Here is a 20,097-nt window from a genome sequence, read left to right as displayed (position 1 = left end):
CAAAGCAAATTTTTACTAAATCAATTGCATGTATACATAAAACTGGTTCCAGCCGAGACACAGAAGAAGAAAACTAAATATTTTAATATTTTGAAATTAATTGATGGTAGAAAGAAATGCAATGACGGCTAAAGCTGCGATGTAGTAAGTCAACTGGAAAAAGATATAATACTAATGAGTAGAAAAGGGGCATATTCTCACCAAACCCAGAGGAATCAGACACACTCTATTCACTTAATTGATTCCCCACTAGTGTTTGTATGCTGGGACAGTTGACCAGTTAATTAGTCTTAACTGTGCATGGAAACAACAAAGGACACACACACACACACACACACACACACACACACACACACACTCCAGCCTTCTTTAAGAAGAAGACCGTCGCCGAATTGCACACAAGTGTCGCAGGAAGTTGCCTCTCTGTTCTCTTCACACGGTATTATCACCAATAATGTTTACTTGCCCTGAGGTGTTTGGTTAGACAAGTTGCTTATTTAACTAAACCCTTTAATGTCAACAAGGAAAATTGAATTTCTAATGGAGACGTCAGTTTGTAAAAACCAAGTCAGCCCGGGCGACTCTTGGTCAAAGAAGTTTGTGGAGAAATGACTGACTGTGCATACACCCACATGCACCGTGTGTCCACAGATATAATTAGATAAATTGTCATAATTAGATAATGGTCATGAATCCTTGTGTAACTGCCAGTCTGTCGCTCCCTAAATGCCGAAATTATATTTGCTTTAGGGAGGGCAGTTGTTTAGTCATGGGGATATGTGTTTTATTTGTGGGTTGGTTAAGTGACACAAGAACTCCTCCCTTATGTTTTCTGTGTTTGTGTACGTCACACATTTATGTAAGGGCGGCACAATGGCTGAGATATAGATGGGATACGGTGAGCCTGCTATTGTGCGACAAGATCCCAGCTTTGTTTTATGCATATGTACGTGTGTGTGGCTGTGTTTACTCTCACTCACGCCCTTGAGAGACGATGAAAGATTACACTGGGAATTTGGGTTGGTCCCGTGTGTGTGTGTGTGTGTGTGTGTGTGTGTGTGTGTGTGTGTGTGTGTGTGTGTGTGTGTGTGTGTGTGTGTGTGTGTGTGTGTGTGTGTGTGTGTGTGTGTGTGTGTGTGTGTGTGTGTGTGTGTGTGTGTGTGTGTGTGTGTGTGTGTGTGTGTGTGTGTGTGTGTGTGTGTGTGTGTGTGTGTGTGTGTGTGTGTGGGCTGGACAATCTGAGGGGTTTAAAGTGGAGCAGAGAGGGGAAGTTGATCAATAGCGAGTAATGAGATGCAAAGTGAACAGTGGCATTCCTGGGGCCTGGGAGCTGACACTGTAAATGTACCACACAGGTGTGCTGACGAGGTGAAACAAGCCCAGAAATAGTCTATTGACTATTGTGATTTGGAGGGCTCGTAGGATGTGTACAAAATGTATTTACATGTTTAGCTGAAACCAACAGTTATTTAACTTGTTAATGTTTAATCCATCCATGAATGAATTAATGTAAAAAAAAAAGCCAGATATGCAGCGGTTCCAGTACAAATATGTATATACGTGTGTGTGTATATATGTGTGTAGATAGACCTCTAGAACTTAACCTTACAAACATTAGCTTTAGATTCTTTTACAGCCAAAATGATGATATTATATAAGTAAGTTGATTATAATGCTTTGATACCAGGTGCTACACACACAGCTGTATCTGTGTAGAAAGAGCATGTTTGTTTTTTTCCCAATTCATTTACTTTTATTATTTAACCAATAAAACCAAACTTATGTATGAACTTGTCATGTCATAGAACCTTTTTGGCAAAACTAGTCTTCCCTCACCTCACATCTTCAAATCTTTTTCTTTGTTGTGCGATTGTTTTGGTTCGGCTGCATACACAACTGGCTTATGGAAGGAGATAAACTTTTCTTTTATACGTCTTTAAATAGATTTTTAGGCCATTTGCTTGTCACTTGCCCAATACTTTAAAAACAAAAAAAACTGTAATTCAGTTGTATACTTGGCAGAGCAATTATGCAGCTGATGAAACTGAATTTCATCTTCAAAAAAAATTAGAAACCCCTGACATTGTTTTTTTTCCTTTTTTTTTTATCAGCTGGCACCAACCTGTTCACGTTTTTACTGTCCCTCTGCTCACACCAAAACCTTTCTACTAAGAAATCATTGTCTTAAATTGTATCTTTTGTTAAAACAATACAAACAATTCTCAAACAACCAAAAGCAATAGGCAAGCGATTTACAGAAAAGCAAGGTGGAAAACATGGCTTTGTTGTTTAAGCAAAAATAATCAATGAGGTAATAGTGGTAGAAAAACAAACAAGTGCAATAGAAGACATTTTTATAATACCCAGAAGCCTGTTTCTAACATGGAGTCTAAAACAGCAGCAAGCACTTTTCTACAAAGTGCAGGGGTCTTAATTAGATGCTTTGCTGTCTGTAAGCTCTTGTTTTTGTGTCTGAGACTATGTGTGTGTGTGTGTGTGCGCGTGTGTTCAAGCCTGTGTTTATTTAGCAGGTTTGTGTGGATGTACTGCATGTGAGTGTTTCGTGTGCATCAGCGTCGATAGTATAGTGAAAGAATGTTAATTTATGGCACATTTTTTTTAACATATATCTAAATGCTTCCTAGTTTCCGTAAATGCTTCCTAGTTTCCGTGTGTGTAATGCGTGCGAAAATGCGTGTCTTTGCGTGCGCGCGTGTGTGCGTATGCGTGTGTGTGTATGCGTGTGTGTGTGTGTGTGTGTGTGTGTGTGTGTGTGTGTGTGTGTGTGTGTGTGTGTGTGTGTGTGTGTGTGTGTGTGTGTGTGTGTGTGTGTGTGTGTGTGTGTGTGTTCACTACCATTGCAGCACTGACAGAGCTGTCGAAAAGCTGGCAGGCTGCTGATTTGTAGCGCATTCAGCTGATCATCTTATCTCCTGTCACCGCCAGTGAGAGATTGGAGGATCCGAGCCCACCGAGTTGTGCACATGCACACGCACATTCACACACTCTCGCACTCACACGGAGTTCAATCCCCTTTTTCATGCTGTGTTATTATTATTTCTCCCTCACTCGCTCTCTCAAGCTTGTTTTCTCTGCGTCTTTCTCTCCGTTCTCCAAACCTTCTCTCCTTCCCTCTCTCTCTTAACAAATGGTGCTGAGCCAAGGACTAATTATTACAGGCAATCATTTCAACATGAAATGAAATGCTACACTTCAAATAGTGTTTTCTTTCTTTCGTCATGTGGACACCTGTTAACATAACGCATCACCTAGCTGTAACCACAGCAATCACTACTAAATGCCTAAACCTAAACCTACCTTTGACCCATCATCGAAACCCTACAACACGCAAGTATTATATACACACTGTCATGCTCACATACTGTACTTCCTCCCTTGAGCTCCATAGTGTATGGAATGGTTATTGCTTTCTAAGTGTGACCTTGGGGTCTTTCCTGTTATGCTTTTGTGCAATTTCTGGAGTGCTCAAAACAGACTGATTTTTAGAGGCACAGAAGCACTTCTTTTTTGGCTCCGACTGCTGCTTTTCTCTCCCCCCCTGCTCTGAATGTTAATTTTCAAGCCCCTTAAACAACAGAGGTCGTCACAACTGCCGTGAGTTATCTGAAAGTGACCAGCTTGTATAAGAAAGCAAATATTCATTAACCACAAACTCTCACATGAATCGGCTGGAGTAATTATTCCGTACATTGATCGTAACAGGCCATTACAGTGTGGAAATGCATAACATTTTGTGGATTGAACAGTATGGGGGAAAAATTTTAGATTTGTCTGACGGATATTGATTTGATTTGCAATATCATTTTTAAAGACAAGCTTCAGTTCAATATTGCTGTGTTACATTTTTACCTTTGATGTATGCAGTTTGTGTTTCAAATTGTGATCTGAAAATGATTAATAGTGTTGTCCTATTCTCTGGCTGATTAGATATGAGAGAAAAAAGCATCTGTTACTAATAATGAATGTAATTATGACCCTTGGATTCTAGAAAAATAATTATTGTTAAAAGATTCATTTGGGACACTGGATAACTCCACTGGTAGAGCTAGAGCTTCATGCTGTGCTGTGACCTGGGTTTCATTCCACACAATGCGATCTAATAAAAGTGATATGCCCCAAAAATATCTTTAGAAAAAGGATTCATTGATGAATCAAGACCCCTGGGCCTTTTAATGAGTCTGTAGACTTACAGACAGGAAGTACAAGTGGAAATGTTATCAGTAGGAAAAAAAGAAATGAAGTCTGTGTTAGTATTGTGGTGGTGGCATCAAACAAAGTAAAGATTGGCAGCTGTTTACTGTAAACATGATCCATTTTAAGAACATTGTTTACTCTTGGGCCTGTGATGGCACAGTTTTGCTCTTCTCTGGAGAAGAGATGGAAACATGAACAGTGTTTGGTATAAATGGTACTGTACTGTAATTCTATACAGTGTTTGTATATGTATCAGTATTATTTAAAAACTGGGTCACTCATTCCAGACCTAACTAAATCAATGAAGTTGTAATCTCAGCAACTCTTTCATTTGCCCGTTTCTCCAAACTTATCCCAAGTTTATATCCTTACACACACACACACACACACACACATACACACAGTTACATTAGTTCTCAGCCCAGCTGTGAGTGACTTCTGCTGAGAGGCAATTCTACTGTAATAAAATCTATAGGGTGGGGGGTGGTGGTGTTTAATCCTCATTCCCTCTCTCCATCACCACCATCTACCTCTCCCACTCTCCGTCCAGCTTCTCCCCCTCTCCTCCCTCGTCCCTCTTCCTCTCAACTGGCTGGCGATGATAAATGAGTCAATTATGTGTGTGTGTGCACGCAGCGCTGGAGAAGGGGAGCGAATGGGAACGTTATTACCTGTTGCGGCTAGGGGTAATGTTGCAGTATTAATCATATTGTAATTTTCCTCCGCCAAACGACTCGCACAGCACCGCCACCACCCCGCCCCCCCCACTCCACTCTTCATCCACCTCCAGTGCAATGTCCCATCATACTACGCCGCACCACATCCCCCTCCATCAATCTCTCTGCCTCCCGCAAACAAGTCGACGTAAACTGCCATGGGCCCAAAATATCTTTCCTCTCTGGGGTGGGGTCAAGGAGTTTTGGAAGCTGAGCGTGTGCACCTCTACGTGTCTGTACTGTGAGAGAAAGTGGGGATGGGGTTAGTAAGGTGGAGAAAGAGTTGCAGAGGTAACAAGGGTGGTGTTTTGCATGTTTGACCTGGGCACATTTAGGCGTGCGTGGGTATATGTGTTAATTGGAAACATTTGCCATTGGCGTTATCCAGATTTAGAAAACACAAGAGACTGCTTTTGGAGGGAGCAGAGACGAGCAGACGCCGAGGAGGGACAGAAATATAGTACACGTGGGAGTAGGGCTGGAGTAAAATGTTAGATTCCAATACGATCTTCTTTTCTCTTATGAAATCCTTATATCGATCTCTAAATATATGCCATTCATTGCTTTACTGTGTAGTGGTGTAGAACCAGAAATACCTCAACACACAACTTTTCACATGCTTTGGTGTCATGATTTAGTTTGTTTGTGTCCTCCATTGTCGCCTCCAAACAACACAACCTCACTGTTGTCTTCCTCTGATGAGCAAAGAGGGCATAGACGCAGGCACATGTCCATGCTGTCACAGAACCCTCTGCTGGACACTTGTTAAGTAGTAGCAAGTGTCTGGTGGCGATTGTAGAGTGGATATTTTGAACTTGACAAGGTTCTATAACTATAACTGCTAATGTTTTTAATGATGCACCGATTAGATTTTCAGGATATCGGCAGCACTACCCTGTGTGGAAGAGGTGGTTGAATGCCATCACCTCAGGTGTGTGTGTGTGTGTGTGTGTGTGTGTGTGTGTGTGTGTGTGTACTTTTTTGTTATGACCCTTTCTGGCATAAACTTGTGATTTGACTTGTGACTACGTTGGGATTAGGCATTAGCTGGTTAAGGTTAAGCTAAGGGATAATGCTTTGTTAAGGTTGTCCAAATTAATCAAAGTCATTGCAGTGTCCTAAGATAAATAGCTGCTTAAACTTGTGTGTGTGTGTGTGCTTGAAGAAGCCTTAACACCCAGCCTCACTGGAGCTGTGATCGCCATGTCTTGCTCACAGACCCTGTCCAGACCTGTTTTTAATATCTGCCTGCGGTGATCGGACCACAGGTGGCCCGGTCTTAGTACAGGTGTGAACGCACCAAAGACATACAGTTGAATTCCTGTCCCTCAGACCAGATTCAGAGAAGTCTGAGATGGACGTGACCTCATTACTTAAGCATAAGCCGGACAAAATGTGTCCTGGGCCACATGAGCTGTGTAATGTCCTCTGACCCACTACGGTTTCATAATATTTGACTCTTCTCAGTGTTTTCCATACATTGATTTATTTGTGGCCACCACCACAATATTAAAACTGACTGCCACATATTGATCTCCCCCCCCTCCCCCCACACTATTGCAAATGAGTAAAATCTTATTTGGTATAGCTGCACACAGCACATTGATCTTCTCGGCTTGCTTCTGGTGCAAGAAACAAAGCAGATTTATTACTTGTATTCAGACAGAATCCCCAAATTTGGCCCACTTTCAATGGAACTTTGCAAAGTGTGCTCTGGAAGGAGAAAAGATCAGACGCACAGAAATAAAGACAGATATACTGCCCTTTAATTGGGGAAGGAGCAAAATGAGACGGAGTGGAGAGCACGTGGCTAGATTGAAAATTGTCCAGAGCAAGCGAGAGACACCTTGGATGTGCCTGCCTGCACTTTTGGCTGGATTTCAGGCTCCAAGCGTGACTTTGTCTATTTCTGCTCTGGTCTGAGGTGATAATGGGCTGTCAGCACCCCAGTCACCCAGCTGCCTCCTCCCCGCTGAGTGCTAGAGCAGGAGAGAGAAGGAGGAGGGGGTGAGAGTGTTGAGGAGACGGTCATTTGTTGATATTTTACTAATTGTGTATTTTTATGTGGAATATGATACAAACAATAACTAACCCACTTTGTTTTCTGCTACTTTTCTATTGCAGTTTGAAACTGGAGTGTGAGAAACTGGCTACAGAGAAGACGGAGATTCAGAGACACTATGTTATGGTGAGACACACACACACACACACACACACACACACACAGAGGCCTTTCCTTACATACACTGCACCAATTGCAGTGCCAAGCTCGCTGAATCCCTTTCATCTGCTAACAGCTGCCAAACAACACCCACCAAAAACACACACAGGACACACACACACACACACACACACACACATGCATATTATAAGACTGTGGAATAAACAGCACTTATATGGGTGTGCAGTCTTGTACTTGTGTACTTGTGTTTGAAAGTGTTTCTTTTTTGTCTGCGATACTTTATGTACTCCTGGGCCATCTGTTCAAGGCTGTGCATGGAACCTCACTCTATCTGGTGCCAACTCAAATGTGTCTGGAAAAACCCACTATCAGCCTTTTGATTGCCGACGTCCAACATCTGGTTGTTTGATGACATTTAGATGAGATGATTAAATGAAACTCATCACGACATTAATTGGTTGTCATAGTTGTTATCCGTCGCAGCCCACTTTGGATGGGGTTGTTTCTCCGCCTCGTCAGTGGTTTTTCACTCATCATCTTCCACGTTGCCGTGTTTGTATGATCACATGATGATCCGTTCGCTGATGCTGCTGCTCGATTTCCTCGCGTTCCTTAGGTGTGATGCTTCCGTATGACAGTGCTGAGGGAACATGTGACCATGTTAAAATCCCACAACGCTTTGGACTCTAAAACAAAATGTGGCTCACACACATTCTCCTCAGAAACAATGTGTTTCTGTGATCACTTCTCCGTAGTCAGAAGATGCATTGATCGGCAAATCTTTTTTTCAGCCAATGTTCTGTCTTTCTTTGTTTGTACGTGTGCAAATCTACAGCCTTGATTTACCTGTGATCACACAACCACAGCTGACTGAGTGCTGGCTTCCCACTACCGGCTCGGAGCCCTGTGGTAATCTTGATACAGAGATGGGGCTGGTGTGGGGATTGAAGTTTTTTTTTTGTGATTGGGAGAGGGGGTTGCTGACATCAAGCACAGGCCAGGTCTCCTTTCCTGGCTGATGATTTGGGGGAGTTTGGATGTTGCTAAGCAACAGGCAAAACTTGGCACACCAACTGCCAAGCAGAGCTGCCAAGAAAGGAATCTTCTGTGGAGGCACACAGACAAACACTCTCACAGAAAGAGGAGAGAACACACAGACTCGGAGGAAAACGCACGCACAAAGTGCATCCATACACACACACACACCTACACGTATGCAGACCTGTGCTTCATGCACACACACACACACCTACACACGCACACACTTTCACATGTGTACTCGGTGCCAGGAAAGATGTCTGGAGAGAGAGGACCCCTGCCATCTCCTCTCCATCCTGCCAGGCTGTTATGACTGCCCAGCTGCCAATCTTATCTCTCCACAACCAGCCACGCTGAAAAGCAAATGTCAGCCTGTCACTTTTCGAAGCATCTGACTTTAAAATGCTCCCCTTTTTCATCCATCTCTGAAGGAGCAGAGACAGACAGACCTCCTCCTGCATTCCTCGCAGCACCTTGTGCTTCTGGATAAAAGCTCGGGTCACAAAGCTGACTTTAGGCGTGATTATGACAAGAGTGCGTCACCCTCATCTGCCCAGTTACTACTTCTCTCTGATTTGGGTTTCTGGCTTCCAAAATGTGCCTCAGGGTCATTTTAGAGCCGTTGACTTTCAGCGGAGTCGAGGTGAAATTAGTGGTGATGTGCTTTTAGCAACATATGGGCACTTCAGAGTGCACATGCTCGGGCTGGCACGGTCTGAAGCCGAGTGTGTAGGAAATGATTTGTGTGTCACGTAGTCCTCCTGTTGTTGACTTTGTGTAAAAAAAAAAGTGCAGTAAATATTCTTTTATGTGAACATATTATTTCTTTTAAGGATATATTCTCTGGTAGAAAATACAGACAAGATTTAAACTGTTTATTTCCTGTAAATCATGGGAAAAGACCAACAAATGATATACACAAACGCACACATTAGTACTATAGGTGTATGAACTAAACAGGAATAATATTTATAATATGATAATATTTTTAGGTTTTTAGCTTTTCTTGGGTTTTGTTGACAATAAAAACAACGTTATGTATTTTTAAACAAGATGACCGAACCTTAGAATGAAAATCATGTTTCTGCTTTACGTTTTTAATTTGAATTCCTCAAAGCTTCAATTATATGTCCAGTATATACTGTGTTGGAATTAAAAATACTTTGCTTTCTTCCTTCATTCCTAGTGTGTGCATGTCTGTTGATAGCCACATTCCTGTATATAATTATCTAAAAAGCTCAAGTTAACCCACTAATTTTTACATTTTGTTTCAGTCTCTCTGGCATTCTTGTTTGTACATTTATATACAGTATATTAACTCATGTTTTCTGTGTTTCAGTACTATGAGATGTCCTACGGCCTTAACATTGAAATGCACAAACAGGCGAGTAAACTCTACACCTCTCTCTTTCACTCGTACCCGTCTTCTTTCTCCCCGTCTCCTTCTGTGTCTATGCCTCATAGTCTTAAAGCATTAAATTATTCTCTCGTATTATCTCTGTCTTCTTGCTTCCACCTACATCAGCACTACTCCAAGTAACTCATGTTTATTTTAGTGAATCCATGTGTTTGTCTGTCTTTATCACATTCCACCATCAGAAAGATGGCTGTTGGAATATCTGTCACTCTCTCTCTCTCTCTCTGATGGACTTATGCAGCACTGTTATAATGCAAAAGTGTTCATAAGATTAACAAACGGGATTCATTTCTCCACCCCAGCAAAATGAGAATACTGCAGTTCTCCCCTAAACCTCTAGAACAGACCCACCTCCTTGTCTGTTACTGTATGTGTGCTCCATCCTTCCCTCCCAATCCTGCTCCATTTTCTTTCTCCCCGATCCCTCATTCCCTTTATTTGCCAGTCTTTTTAAATGCTTCTTCTCCTTCCTATCTCAAATTCTTTACTGTCCCTAACTCTGTCCTCTTTTCCACCGATTTCTCTCTCTCTCTTTTTTTCCATGTACATCCTCCTTCACCTCTGTCTCCTTGCAGACACACAGTACAGCCCATGTTGAATTTCACTTAAAATCAGGTCACTGCCTTCCTGCTGTCTGCTCTTTCTTTCTCTCTCTCATTTCATTTCACCATCTCAATCGTTTCACTTTTGACGTGCTGCTCCTCCACTCCTCAGCCCCCACTCTCTACCTCCCAATCTCAATTTTTTCCCTCCCCCGCTTTCCCTCTGTTACGTCTTTCTCTATTTCTTCTCCCTCCTTTCACTGGCTGTCATTTCCTCAACCCAATCTGCCCTTTTCCACCTCCTCTCCTTCCTCCGCCTCCTCTTCTCATTTCCCCTCTCTCATTTTGTCCTCCCTCTTATCCCCTCTCTCTCTCTCTCTCCTCTCGATTGCTCATGTTTTTTCTTTCTCTACCTCTCTCTCTTTCCTCAAGATGTCATTTAGTAGTTGGAGTTCTTTAACAAGAAATCATTGTGTCTCCCTTGGGGTTTGTGGGGTGGGGTGGGTGGGGTGATAGATTCAGAAGAGGGGGGGTAGAGAAGTGGAATGGGGGACTCATGCCTCGCTGAGAAATGGAAAGAAGAGGGAGAGATGTGGGCAAGCTATAGAGAAAAGAGAGAGTATGAGAGAGGAAGGAGGAGGAAAAGGGAGGGGGCGGAAGTTCAGTCTGGCATCAATAAATCACTTAAGAGAGCGAATCGGGTGGGGATAGCACGCATATACATGTGTGTGTCTCACACACACACACACACAGCATAGTCTAGCTGTCAAGAAGACAAACACCCTGCGGCCATAATGATGTTGTCATGATCTCTACATGCATATCATTACTGGCTCTAACGGTCTTGTTGGGCCTGCCGCTAAATGTGTTTGTGTGTGTGTGTCTGTTGAACATCACATGGCAGGATGTGTAACACTGATTACTGCGCTAATACTGGGAAGGCAGAAATGTGAGCGAGGGATGGATGGAAGGAAGGAGTGATAAATGGCGTGAGATGGAAAAGAGAGATGATGAGAGAGAGAGAGAAAGAGAGAGAGAGAGAGTGAGGGGAGGGCGTGAGGAAGAGTTGGCTGTTGGCTGTGTAGTAGAGCAGATCCAGACAGACACACACCCACAGCAAGAACCACTGACCCCCAGCAGGAAAGACACACCCACACACACACACACACACACACACGTACACAAAGTGCAAAAACACACAGTCAGAGACATGCTAGGACACATCAGAAACACAAGCATGCCTCACACACACACACACACACACACACACACACACACACACACACACACACACACACACACACACACGCACGCACACACACACTGTGTGGGCTGTCTGTGGCCACAGCAGATGCTGTCCATGAATATTTTAGCCAAACTCCCTGGCAGAGTTTCCATTTGCATGGACCAGATGTAAGCAGCTGAAATATTTACCACACTGGCCCTGGGAGAAACGGGCCACAGTCACATGTGTTTGTGTGTGTGTGCTTGTGCGTCTCTCTTTGTTAGTCCCTAAATCTTGGCTGTGCATGTGTGTGTGAGTTTGTTCATCAAAGTGACAGTATCTGGGTTTTTTTTTCCCTTTTCAGACGGAGATTGCCAAGCGGTTGAATGTGATCTGTGCTCAGCTCATCCCATTCCTTTCACAGGAGGTGTGTATACACACTCGTGCACGCACACACACCCACACACACTGTACAGTCTTTCTCTTGTCTGACAGCAGCCCACACAAAAGACATGTACATGCACACTACACACATTTATCACTCATGCACAGCTGCACATGGACACAACTTCAAAGCACATTCATTTTCCTTCATTGACAGAAGGTTGCATTCCTTCGCGTGATTTGCAAATCCAAATTTAAACAAGGAATAAATAAAACTTAAACTACTTCCATTATGATTAAGAAATGAAAAGTGACACTCTTAATACTTGTTTAGTTCATTGTAAAACTATGAAATCCTAGCATTGACAGCTGAAATGACCTGTCCTTCACTGACCTTTTTATTGTGTTCCACAGCACCAACAACAGGTGGTCCAGGCCATGGAACGCGCCAAACAGGTGACCATGGGGGAGCTAAATGCTTCGATAGGGGTACGTGGGCTCCCCCCTCTGCCTCATAGCGTGTGTACCTTACACTCCCATTTATTTATTTTTCCTCCTTTTTTCTTTTTCTTTAATTGAGGCAGTTTTCCCCTGGCCCACACCAAAATGAACAGATTTGTCGGATAGCATTCCAAAATGATTGCTTTAAAATTCAAACAATTTGAGTCCTTGCAATCCCCCCAAAATTAAAAAGAAATTAAAGGATGGGTCAAATTAAATATCCCAGACAGACCTCAGTGTTTCTCCTCTCGTGCACATCGCAGCAATTAGTTCCCTTCCTCTCCGCCTTCCTGTCATCTGTTGAACACTTCCCATTTAAGCCGCTTCTTCCAGCGCTTGTAAGTCACCCAAGTCTCTTTCTCTGTCTCCTCTCTCTGTTTTTATCCCCCTCCTCCTCCTCTGTAGCAGCAGCTTCAGGCACAGCACCTCTCCCAGCATGCCCAGGGTCTGCCAGTGGGCCCACACCCATCAGGTCTGCCCCACCCGGGCTTGGCGCTTGGTGGAGGATCCAGCCTGTTGGCCCTGTCTGGGGCTCTGGGGGCTCAGTTGGCTGCCAAGGATGAGAGAGCCCACCTAGAGGCAGCAGCGGCTGCTGCTGCTGCTGCAGAGCATCACAGAGGTACAGCATGGCTTTAATCAATGCATTTCTGTTTGTAGCGTAGAACCTCGATAGGGTTAGGGTTGGGACAACAGCTCGATTGTATTCTTCAAGATGAAAATGCTTCTCTGAGGTGTGGGCTGTACAGTAAACACTGGAGCTTGGCTCGGTGGATTCTGATGATTGGTTTGCTTTGGATTTTTGTCAAGGCACAGGAGTGTTGCAGATAATAACACTCCCTGGGGATATTTTTTCTTCCGAGTCATCAACTGTAGAGAGATGTAAAGTGACGGCACACAATCTCGGTCTTCGGTGTGTTTAATGTGTGTCTGTTCTTCTCTGCACTTGCTGTCCTGTGTCCTGCTACCTGGATGTGCTGGGCACTGCTGTCTGGGATGAACAGACCGTGAAGCAGGACCAGTAAGTACAAATCACCACACAAATTACACACAAAACTCAGGAACACTCACTAAATCATAGACACACACATAGACTGATTGAAATTAGAGATTTAAGTTGAAATAAATTTAGGACTGAATATTTTAATGGTATCTAATGGTGGTGACGCTCCATCATGTTTTTAATCTGCCATGCAGGGACCACTGAACTGAGGTTTGACTTGAAAATGATATCACAAATCAAATTTCAATCACGATAAGATATCTTCCCTAAATTGGTCAGCCCTTAAATAAAGTTGCGTTGCTTTAGTAAACAGCACTCCAGCAGTCTTCCGCTGCCTGAAAGAAAACGTGAAGCTTTCTCTTTCTGCCTCTCACCTCTGTAGTGAGCGGCTGATAGATGCAAACTGATATTCTTTCACATTCATCTCTTCAGCTTTACGAGCCCAACGTGATTTATTGTGGTTCCTCTCACCTCATTATCATCCTCTTCCTTCATCTCTGCCCTCACTTCCTTTTTCTTCACTCCTCTCTCCTTCTAACTTTCCTCTCCTGCCTGTGTTCATCACCCCACCCCCACCTCTTCTTTTGCTCTGTGCCATACTCCTTTAGTTAATTGTTTCTCAATTGAATCTAACCTTTTGCCTTCACTCACGCACTCTGTCCCCCTGTCTCTCCTCTCCAGAGTTCTCTGTCCAACGGGGACAAGGGTCGTCAAGCAGACTACCTCAGCAACGGCAAGAAGAGGAAAGCTGATGAGAAGGAGTTCATGACAGACTATGTGAGGACACTTTTATGACACTGTTAAATATTTAAGTAACTCAGGGAAAGTTTAATTCAACCTTGCAAATCCTCATCAAGACCTCATTAACCTTACTTTCTTTAAGAGTGATTAAAGTTAGGGCTGAAACAATTACTTGATTAATTGATTATTAATCGACGACTAAATTAATCATAAACTATTTTGATAACCAATTCATCGGTTTGATTGTGTGTGTTTTTTTTTCAAATAATTAAAACAAGTTTTCAGCTTCTTAAATGTGACTTTGCTCCATATAAAAAAGAAATCTTTAAAACTGAATCATTTGGTTTATGGACAAAACAAGGCGTTTTTGAGAAACAATGATGAATGTTTTTCAAAAGTGTCTTACACTTTATGGACCAAACGATTGCTCGATTTATAGAGAAAATAATCGACAGATGAATCGATTACGGAAGTAATCATCAGTTGCAGCCCTAATTGAAATGTCACCATTGTGCTCTTGTAGTGTTGTAGAAAATCATATATATATATTCAGAATAGTAAGGAATTGTATTCTGCCTGAGGAATCCAGTTTGGGAAGATTATTTTTTATTATTAGTTCCAGCATTGCTGCTTTGTAATGTGACGTATTAAAAAACAAACAAAAAAAACAAAACACAATCCGTGCCATAGAAGAGTTAAGCTCTTCAGTTTCTAAAAATAATTAATTACATTTGTATTGTCTGTCGCTTTTACTGTGCTTTCAACCGTCACGCAATCAAATGTCAAGAAGGGTCATTTTATTTTTCTCTATTTGCGCTGTGCAAAATTACACTGCTTGAGAGAAAGTGTGAAATACCCAAAGCATACATTATGTCATGTACGCACAAACATCAACTCTGCGTGTGTTTGATTTATTTATTTGTCTGTGTGTGTGTGTGTGTGTGTGTGTTCATCTACATACATCACATAGCAGAATAGAATGTCTAATCTCACATGGTCTCTCTCTTCTCTCACAGGGCAGTGATGCGGATAAGAGTGATGATAATTTGGTGGTGGATGAGGTTAGTAGGGGGCTGCTGGTCTCTGTTGGCCTCACTTCACTGCTTTCATCTGCATACATCATGTAAACACACCCAGAAGGACCGTCTGAGTAATCATAATAACAGTAATAACAATAACACCCCTGGTCCTCATCCACCTCTGCCTGGCCTCATTTCCTAACAAACGGGCTCGCTCATGTTCCACTGCAGCTCATTTGGTCGATACATTTTAAAAACACCTCAAAGGCTGTTGAATGACTGACAAATGGGTCGTACGGGTGTAATCATTTGAACAGAGCGAGGAGAAAATGCTTGGGTTTATTTTAATCTTTGATATCTGTTGTCTGTACATGTATGGAGACTGAAACTTAAGAAAAGAACTGCTTGATTTGATTAATTAACAAAGCCTCATGTCAACCTAAAGGTTTGTTTTGCACAAACCTGACCCAAACACATCTAATAGTGAGGCCCCAAATTGCAGCAAATGTAGGACGACTCTGCTCACCTCTCCTTTTACCAAGTGCATCAGGGACTATGGTGGCCTTCACATAGCAGAGAGGATGTAAACACTCTCTCTCTCTCTCTCTCTGCCTCTTCTTTTCTGTCCTCTGTTGGTTTATGTGGACGCAGTCATTCTTCATTTGCGTAATTGAAGCTTCTTCTTCAAATTGTGAACCTGGCTGGCTTGTCCAGTCGAGCTGTTGTAGAAACATGGCATTGTAAGATGGAGCACGGCCTTTGCCTGAAGTTTATATAAAAGGCTAATTTTAAAGCTACGAAAACCAAACTATACTTGTGTTCATTTAATTTCTGACCCCAAAAAAACCTAAGTGTGATACACATTGTACTGTGCAATAGTTTAGCACTGAAGGTGGCTTTTGAATTTTACATTTTTAAACCACATTAGGATATGATTTCATAAACGGGACAAACAATCACAGAAAAATGAAACTATTCCCAGAAGCACCTGGTGGATGTTTTAACAGTTTCACTGTTTGTAATTTAGAAAAAAATCGGTGTGGTCTCTGTGTTCTGAAGTGCAAACACACTGCATAATAAATGAATTACCACTGTGTCTTTTTTGTGTGTCTTGTGGACTGAAGTTTTGTGTTTTGACTTTAGGACCCGTCGTCCCCCCGCAGTGTGCAGTCCTACTCGTCCAGGGAGAACGGTTTGGACAAGATGCCTCCGTCTCGTAAGGAAGGTCCGGCCCAGGCCAGCCCCACCTCGCTGGCCTCCTCGAGCAGCGCCACCTCTCCCTCCCGTGGAAAAGAGCCCCCACAGGTAAAACAAATGCATCTGAATAAAAGCAAACACGTGAGCTGTAAAGTCGACCACACACAGACGCATACGCACTGTATGTTTCAGTAGAGAACATCAGTGTTTCCATGCTGTCGGCGCACATTTGTTTGGGGTCAGTAGTTCATTCTGGGGAGTTATTATGGTATATCTATTCACCACCACACACGCAGCCTGGACTGTTGACATCCTCCAACACTCCCCAGGTCCTGTCTGCCCTCACTCATTCTTCCTGTCACACTTTTGTGTTTGTCCGTGTGCTTTTCTTTTCTCTGTCTGATTCTACAGGCAGTCTTGAGTATTTCATTTTAGTTCCTGGTCCTTTTTTAATTTGCTTACATTTCTCTTTTTTTTTATTTTTTTTGCTCCTCTAGAGGGAGAAGTCCAGTACTCCAGGTATGAAACCGGGGACCCCCATGTCTCAGGAGTCCAACACTCCGGGACCAAGTGGACCACCACAGTTCAGACCGGTCCCAGGAAAGCCTGGCATTGACCCTCTTGGTGAGATTACTTTTATCCATCATATGTCGTCAGTATTTTATTGTTATAAGGGAAAACAGAATTTAAGAAAGTCTTAAGTGGAGTGTGGACTGTATGCACTGACTGCACATGCTCCTTTAGCACTGGTACATTTTCCAGTCCATTTGGCAGCCCACTCTTGTTTTGGCCTCTAAAGACACAACAAAGAAGACTAATACCATGGACACTTGCTTTTAAATCATGCTGTGTTAAGAGCAAAACACATGCATTACCCATCACTTAAAGAATACATGGACATACAAATTAGGGAAGGGAACAAATGCAGCTACTGCAATGCAATGTGAGAATGTGAATTGGAAATGTACATGGGCCCTCATGTTAGTATGAATTTACACAGAAGGAGAAAGGCATTGCAGCTCTCTGCAGAAAGTATATTTGGGCCCTAAGGTCTTCAAATGTCCTCAGTCTGTCTCAGGGACAGATGTTTGAATTGCACACAGTGGATCATTTTTAAAAAAAAAACAAAAAAACTGAACCTGTATTTGCACAGATGTCTCTTTATCCTGCACTGGCTTTGTTACATGTAGTGACTTTGTCAACATTGTGCTGTGGTAGTTGGTATGGGTGTGAGCCAGCTCTCCCACCACCACCACCGACCACCATCTGGACTTAATAAGCAGCTGTGGGCCGAAATATTCAGCGCGCCTCACTTTTTAAATGGAAAGATTAGGAGAGGTGATGGACTGTGACTATGAGCTGCTTCATAATGAGCCTCCATCTATTCCAGTGTATCTCTTTTTCTTCTCACCTTTTTTTTTTTCTTACTCAAATCACCTGTTAGACTCCACAACATTATTACACACCCACATCATTGTGCATGCAGATGCACTCGCTCGTAGATGCATATACATGAGCGAGAGAAGAATACTGAGGAGATATACTCTCTCACACTGACACAGACACAAGTTTGCCCAGCTTTTCTTGTTAGGACACTACATTGACTTTTATTAATTTCACCAGTCTAGACAAAGCCTTATCCCTAGAAATTACCCTAACCTTGATAGCCAGCTAATGTGTAACCATAACCTTGTGACAATTAACATCTATATCTTAACTTAAACCAGAGCCTCAAGAATTCGGTTTTGCCTTATTAGGTCCACGCTTTGGTCTCCATGAGGAGTACTGGTTTTTTTTTTTAACCAACAAATATTGTTTAAGAGGTATCAAAACCAAGTATCGAACCAAACTAAAACCAAACCATCTGAGCTTCTCACGCTCTCTCTCTCTCACACACACATACACACACACTCACTCTCTTGTACAGCATAGACAACATAGTGCATTCCCTAGAACCTTATCCCTATCTTACCCCAACCCAAGTCATAACTCTCAAAAAGCCCTTTAAAGTTGTGAGGACCAGTAGACTTTCCTCACATGGTAGAAATGTCTTCTCAAAAATAGGTTGGAATCTTCGTCCTCACAGCCTACTACACACACACACACACACACACACACACACACACACACACACACACACACACACACACACACAGAGGGGTGCTGGTTTGCTGCAAGAAGGCATGGTAGCCAGCAGGGGTCAGTAGTGGTCCAGAGCTGCAGTTAATGGTGTCCTGCTTTTTGTGGCAGCTTGTTCACAGCTTGTCAGTCACAGCTGTCTCCTACACTGACAGCATCAGCACAGGGAGTCGCCCGTATAAAACGTGCATCTCATTCTATCCTATGTTTAAGTGATACCTAAAACCATGGACCGTCTGACGTACTGTGTTATACGGTTGCCTCAATAATTCACACCATCTTAACTCACCCCTCTTTTCTCCTTCCTTGCACCAGCTCTGGGTCTCAGAAACCCTCTTGCAGTACAGGGAGCTTACCCTCCTGGGGCGTTCGGCCTTCCTCCTCCAGGGGTGAACGGGGACCTGCCCGGGGCGGCGGGTTACGGTGCAGGCCTCCACTTGGTTTCCCCCCAGATGAACGGAGCTGCGGCAGCAGCAGCGGCAGCAGCTGCCGCAGGCTACGGACGGTCTCCTGTGGTGAGCTGGACTCTCTGCAGATAATTTGTCTTTCTAGTGTCACTGTCACATTACCTCAGCATATGAAACTGTCAGAGAGGGCAAAAAGAAAGATTTTGTTTTAATCAACAGAAAAAGGAGGGAGGATTTCAGAGGGATGAGAGGTTGCGTTGTCATTTATCGTTAAGACTATGACCTTGGCTCTCAAAAGCCATTGTTGGGCAGTGACATATTACTCAGTAATATATTATTGTGATGTTACTTTGTCCAGTAAACAGTAGTCTAAGATTACAAGATAAGTAACTGTAGTAAAATGATAATTATAAATACAAAGTAATCCTATCGTACAGCATAACTAAATCATGGTTTATTTCTTTTCCTTCATAGTCTTTCTTATGATGACATGTTTGCACGGCAGGTCCCACAGGAAGTAAAAAGTAGAAAACATTCAAAATGGGCAGAGACGGATTTTTTGCTTTGCGAGGCTGCCATGTTTGCAGTTTGACTCCTAATTTCTGTTTTAGCAAGTTGGATTCCATCCCGAATGAAACTTTCCGTACATCACTAAGTAATATTGTGTATATATCAGTAATGTAATGTAACCTGTGACCTTTGATTTCATGTAATAATCAAAGGAATATGATTTTTTTTCAGGAGGAATGTTTAATAGATGACACTTCCTGAGTAACCTGCACTATTCATTTTATTGTGATCTTGCATCTGATATTGTGGTTTCCACCAAGCAATGCAGTTCACAACGTCTTCACATGCACATTTGTGCAAAGAGCGTAAACTGAACTGAAAGGTACCGAGATCCATACCGCCCCACTTTTTGGCACCTGTCAGTTTCAGTATCCAGCTCATTGGTCTGGCACTGAAAGGGTGCCGCTAGTCACACTGCCATCAATGAATTGGTCGACAGAGACTGGTCACTCCCAGGTGACAGTGGTAATAGTACACACTGTTTTTAAATAGAACGTGCATTATATGATTCAAGGGTGTATATGATACTTAATTAGGTATGTTTTTCCTCTCCTTTTTATTTACTTTTCAAACCAAATTGCCCCATGGGAGACATTAAAATGTACCCATAACTGTGTGACAGGCACTGTGTTGTCCTGGTATGTTGTCACGCTGTTTATGTAGCTGACATGGCTACATGGGATGTGTAGGTCACCATAATAAGACCTACAGCTGAGCTGAACTGTGCTGTGTGTTTCTCTCTCTCTCTCAACTCTTCTCTTTCCTTTGACCGACCAGGTATTTTTCACCAGTTTTTCCCACATT

General features: G+C 42.8%; 1 protein-coding gene across 6 annotated transcripts in view; it reads left to right on the top strand.

Annotated features, from left to right (window-relative positions):
- Positions 1 to 20,090, top strand: part of tle2a (TLE family member 2, transcriptional corepressor a) — a 36,379-nt gene extending 16,289 nt beyond the window's left edge. The window contains exons 3-13 of one of the 6 annotated variants that reach the window (XM_044044766.1): positions 7,056 to 7,119; positions 9,491 to 9,535; positions 11,700 to 11,762; positions 12,134 to 12,175; positions 12,629 to 12,839; positions 13,222 to 13,238; positions 13,902 to 13,997; positions 14,978 to 15,022; positions 16,124 to 16,285; positions 16,675 to 16,801; positions 18,632 to 20,090. In XM_044044766.1, the coding sequence (XP_043900701.1) occupies positions 7,056 to 7,119; positions 9,491 to 9,535; positions 11,700 to 11,762; positions 12,134 to 12,175; positions 12,629 to 12,839; positions 13,222 to 13,238; positions 13,902 to 13,997; positions 14,978 to 15,022; positions 16,124 to 16,285; positions 16,675 to 16,801; positions 18,632 to 18,855 (1,096 nt within the window). In that variant the 3' untranslated portion in view covers positions 18,856 to 20,090. Of the gene's footprint in view, positions 1 to 7,055; positions 7,120 to 9,490; positions 9,536 to 11,699; positions 11,763 to 12,133; positions 12,239 to 12,625; positions 12,840 to 13,221; positions 13,239 to 13,901; positions 13,998 to 14,977; positions 15,023 to 16,123; positions 16,286 to 16,674; positions 16,802 to 18,631 lie in introns of all 6 variants that reach the window. The other 5 variants (XM_044044765.1, XM_044044764.1, XM_044044762.1 and 2 more) reach the window with 5 other exon arrangements.
- Positions 20,091 to 20,097: the final 7 nt, after the last annotated feature.

This window comes from Solea senegalensis, linkage group LG14, assembly GCF_019176455.1.
Source record: "Solea senegalensis isolate Sse05_10M linkage group LG14, IFAPA_SoseM_1, whole genome shotgun sequence".
Lineage (NCBI taxonomy): Eukaryota > Metazoa > Chordata > Actinopteri > Pleuronectiformes > Soleidae > Solea > Solea senegalensis.
The sequence above is the reverse complement of the archived record's forward strand: the minus strand, read 5'-3'. Positions and strand labels throughout refer to the sequence as shown.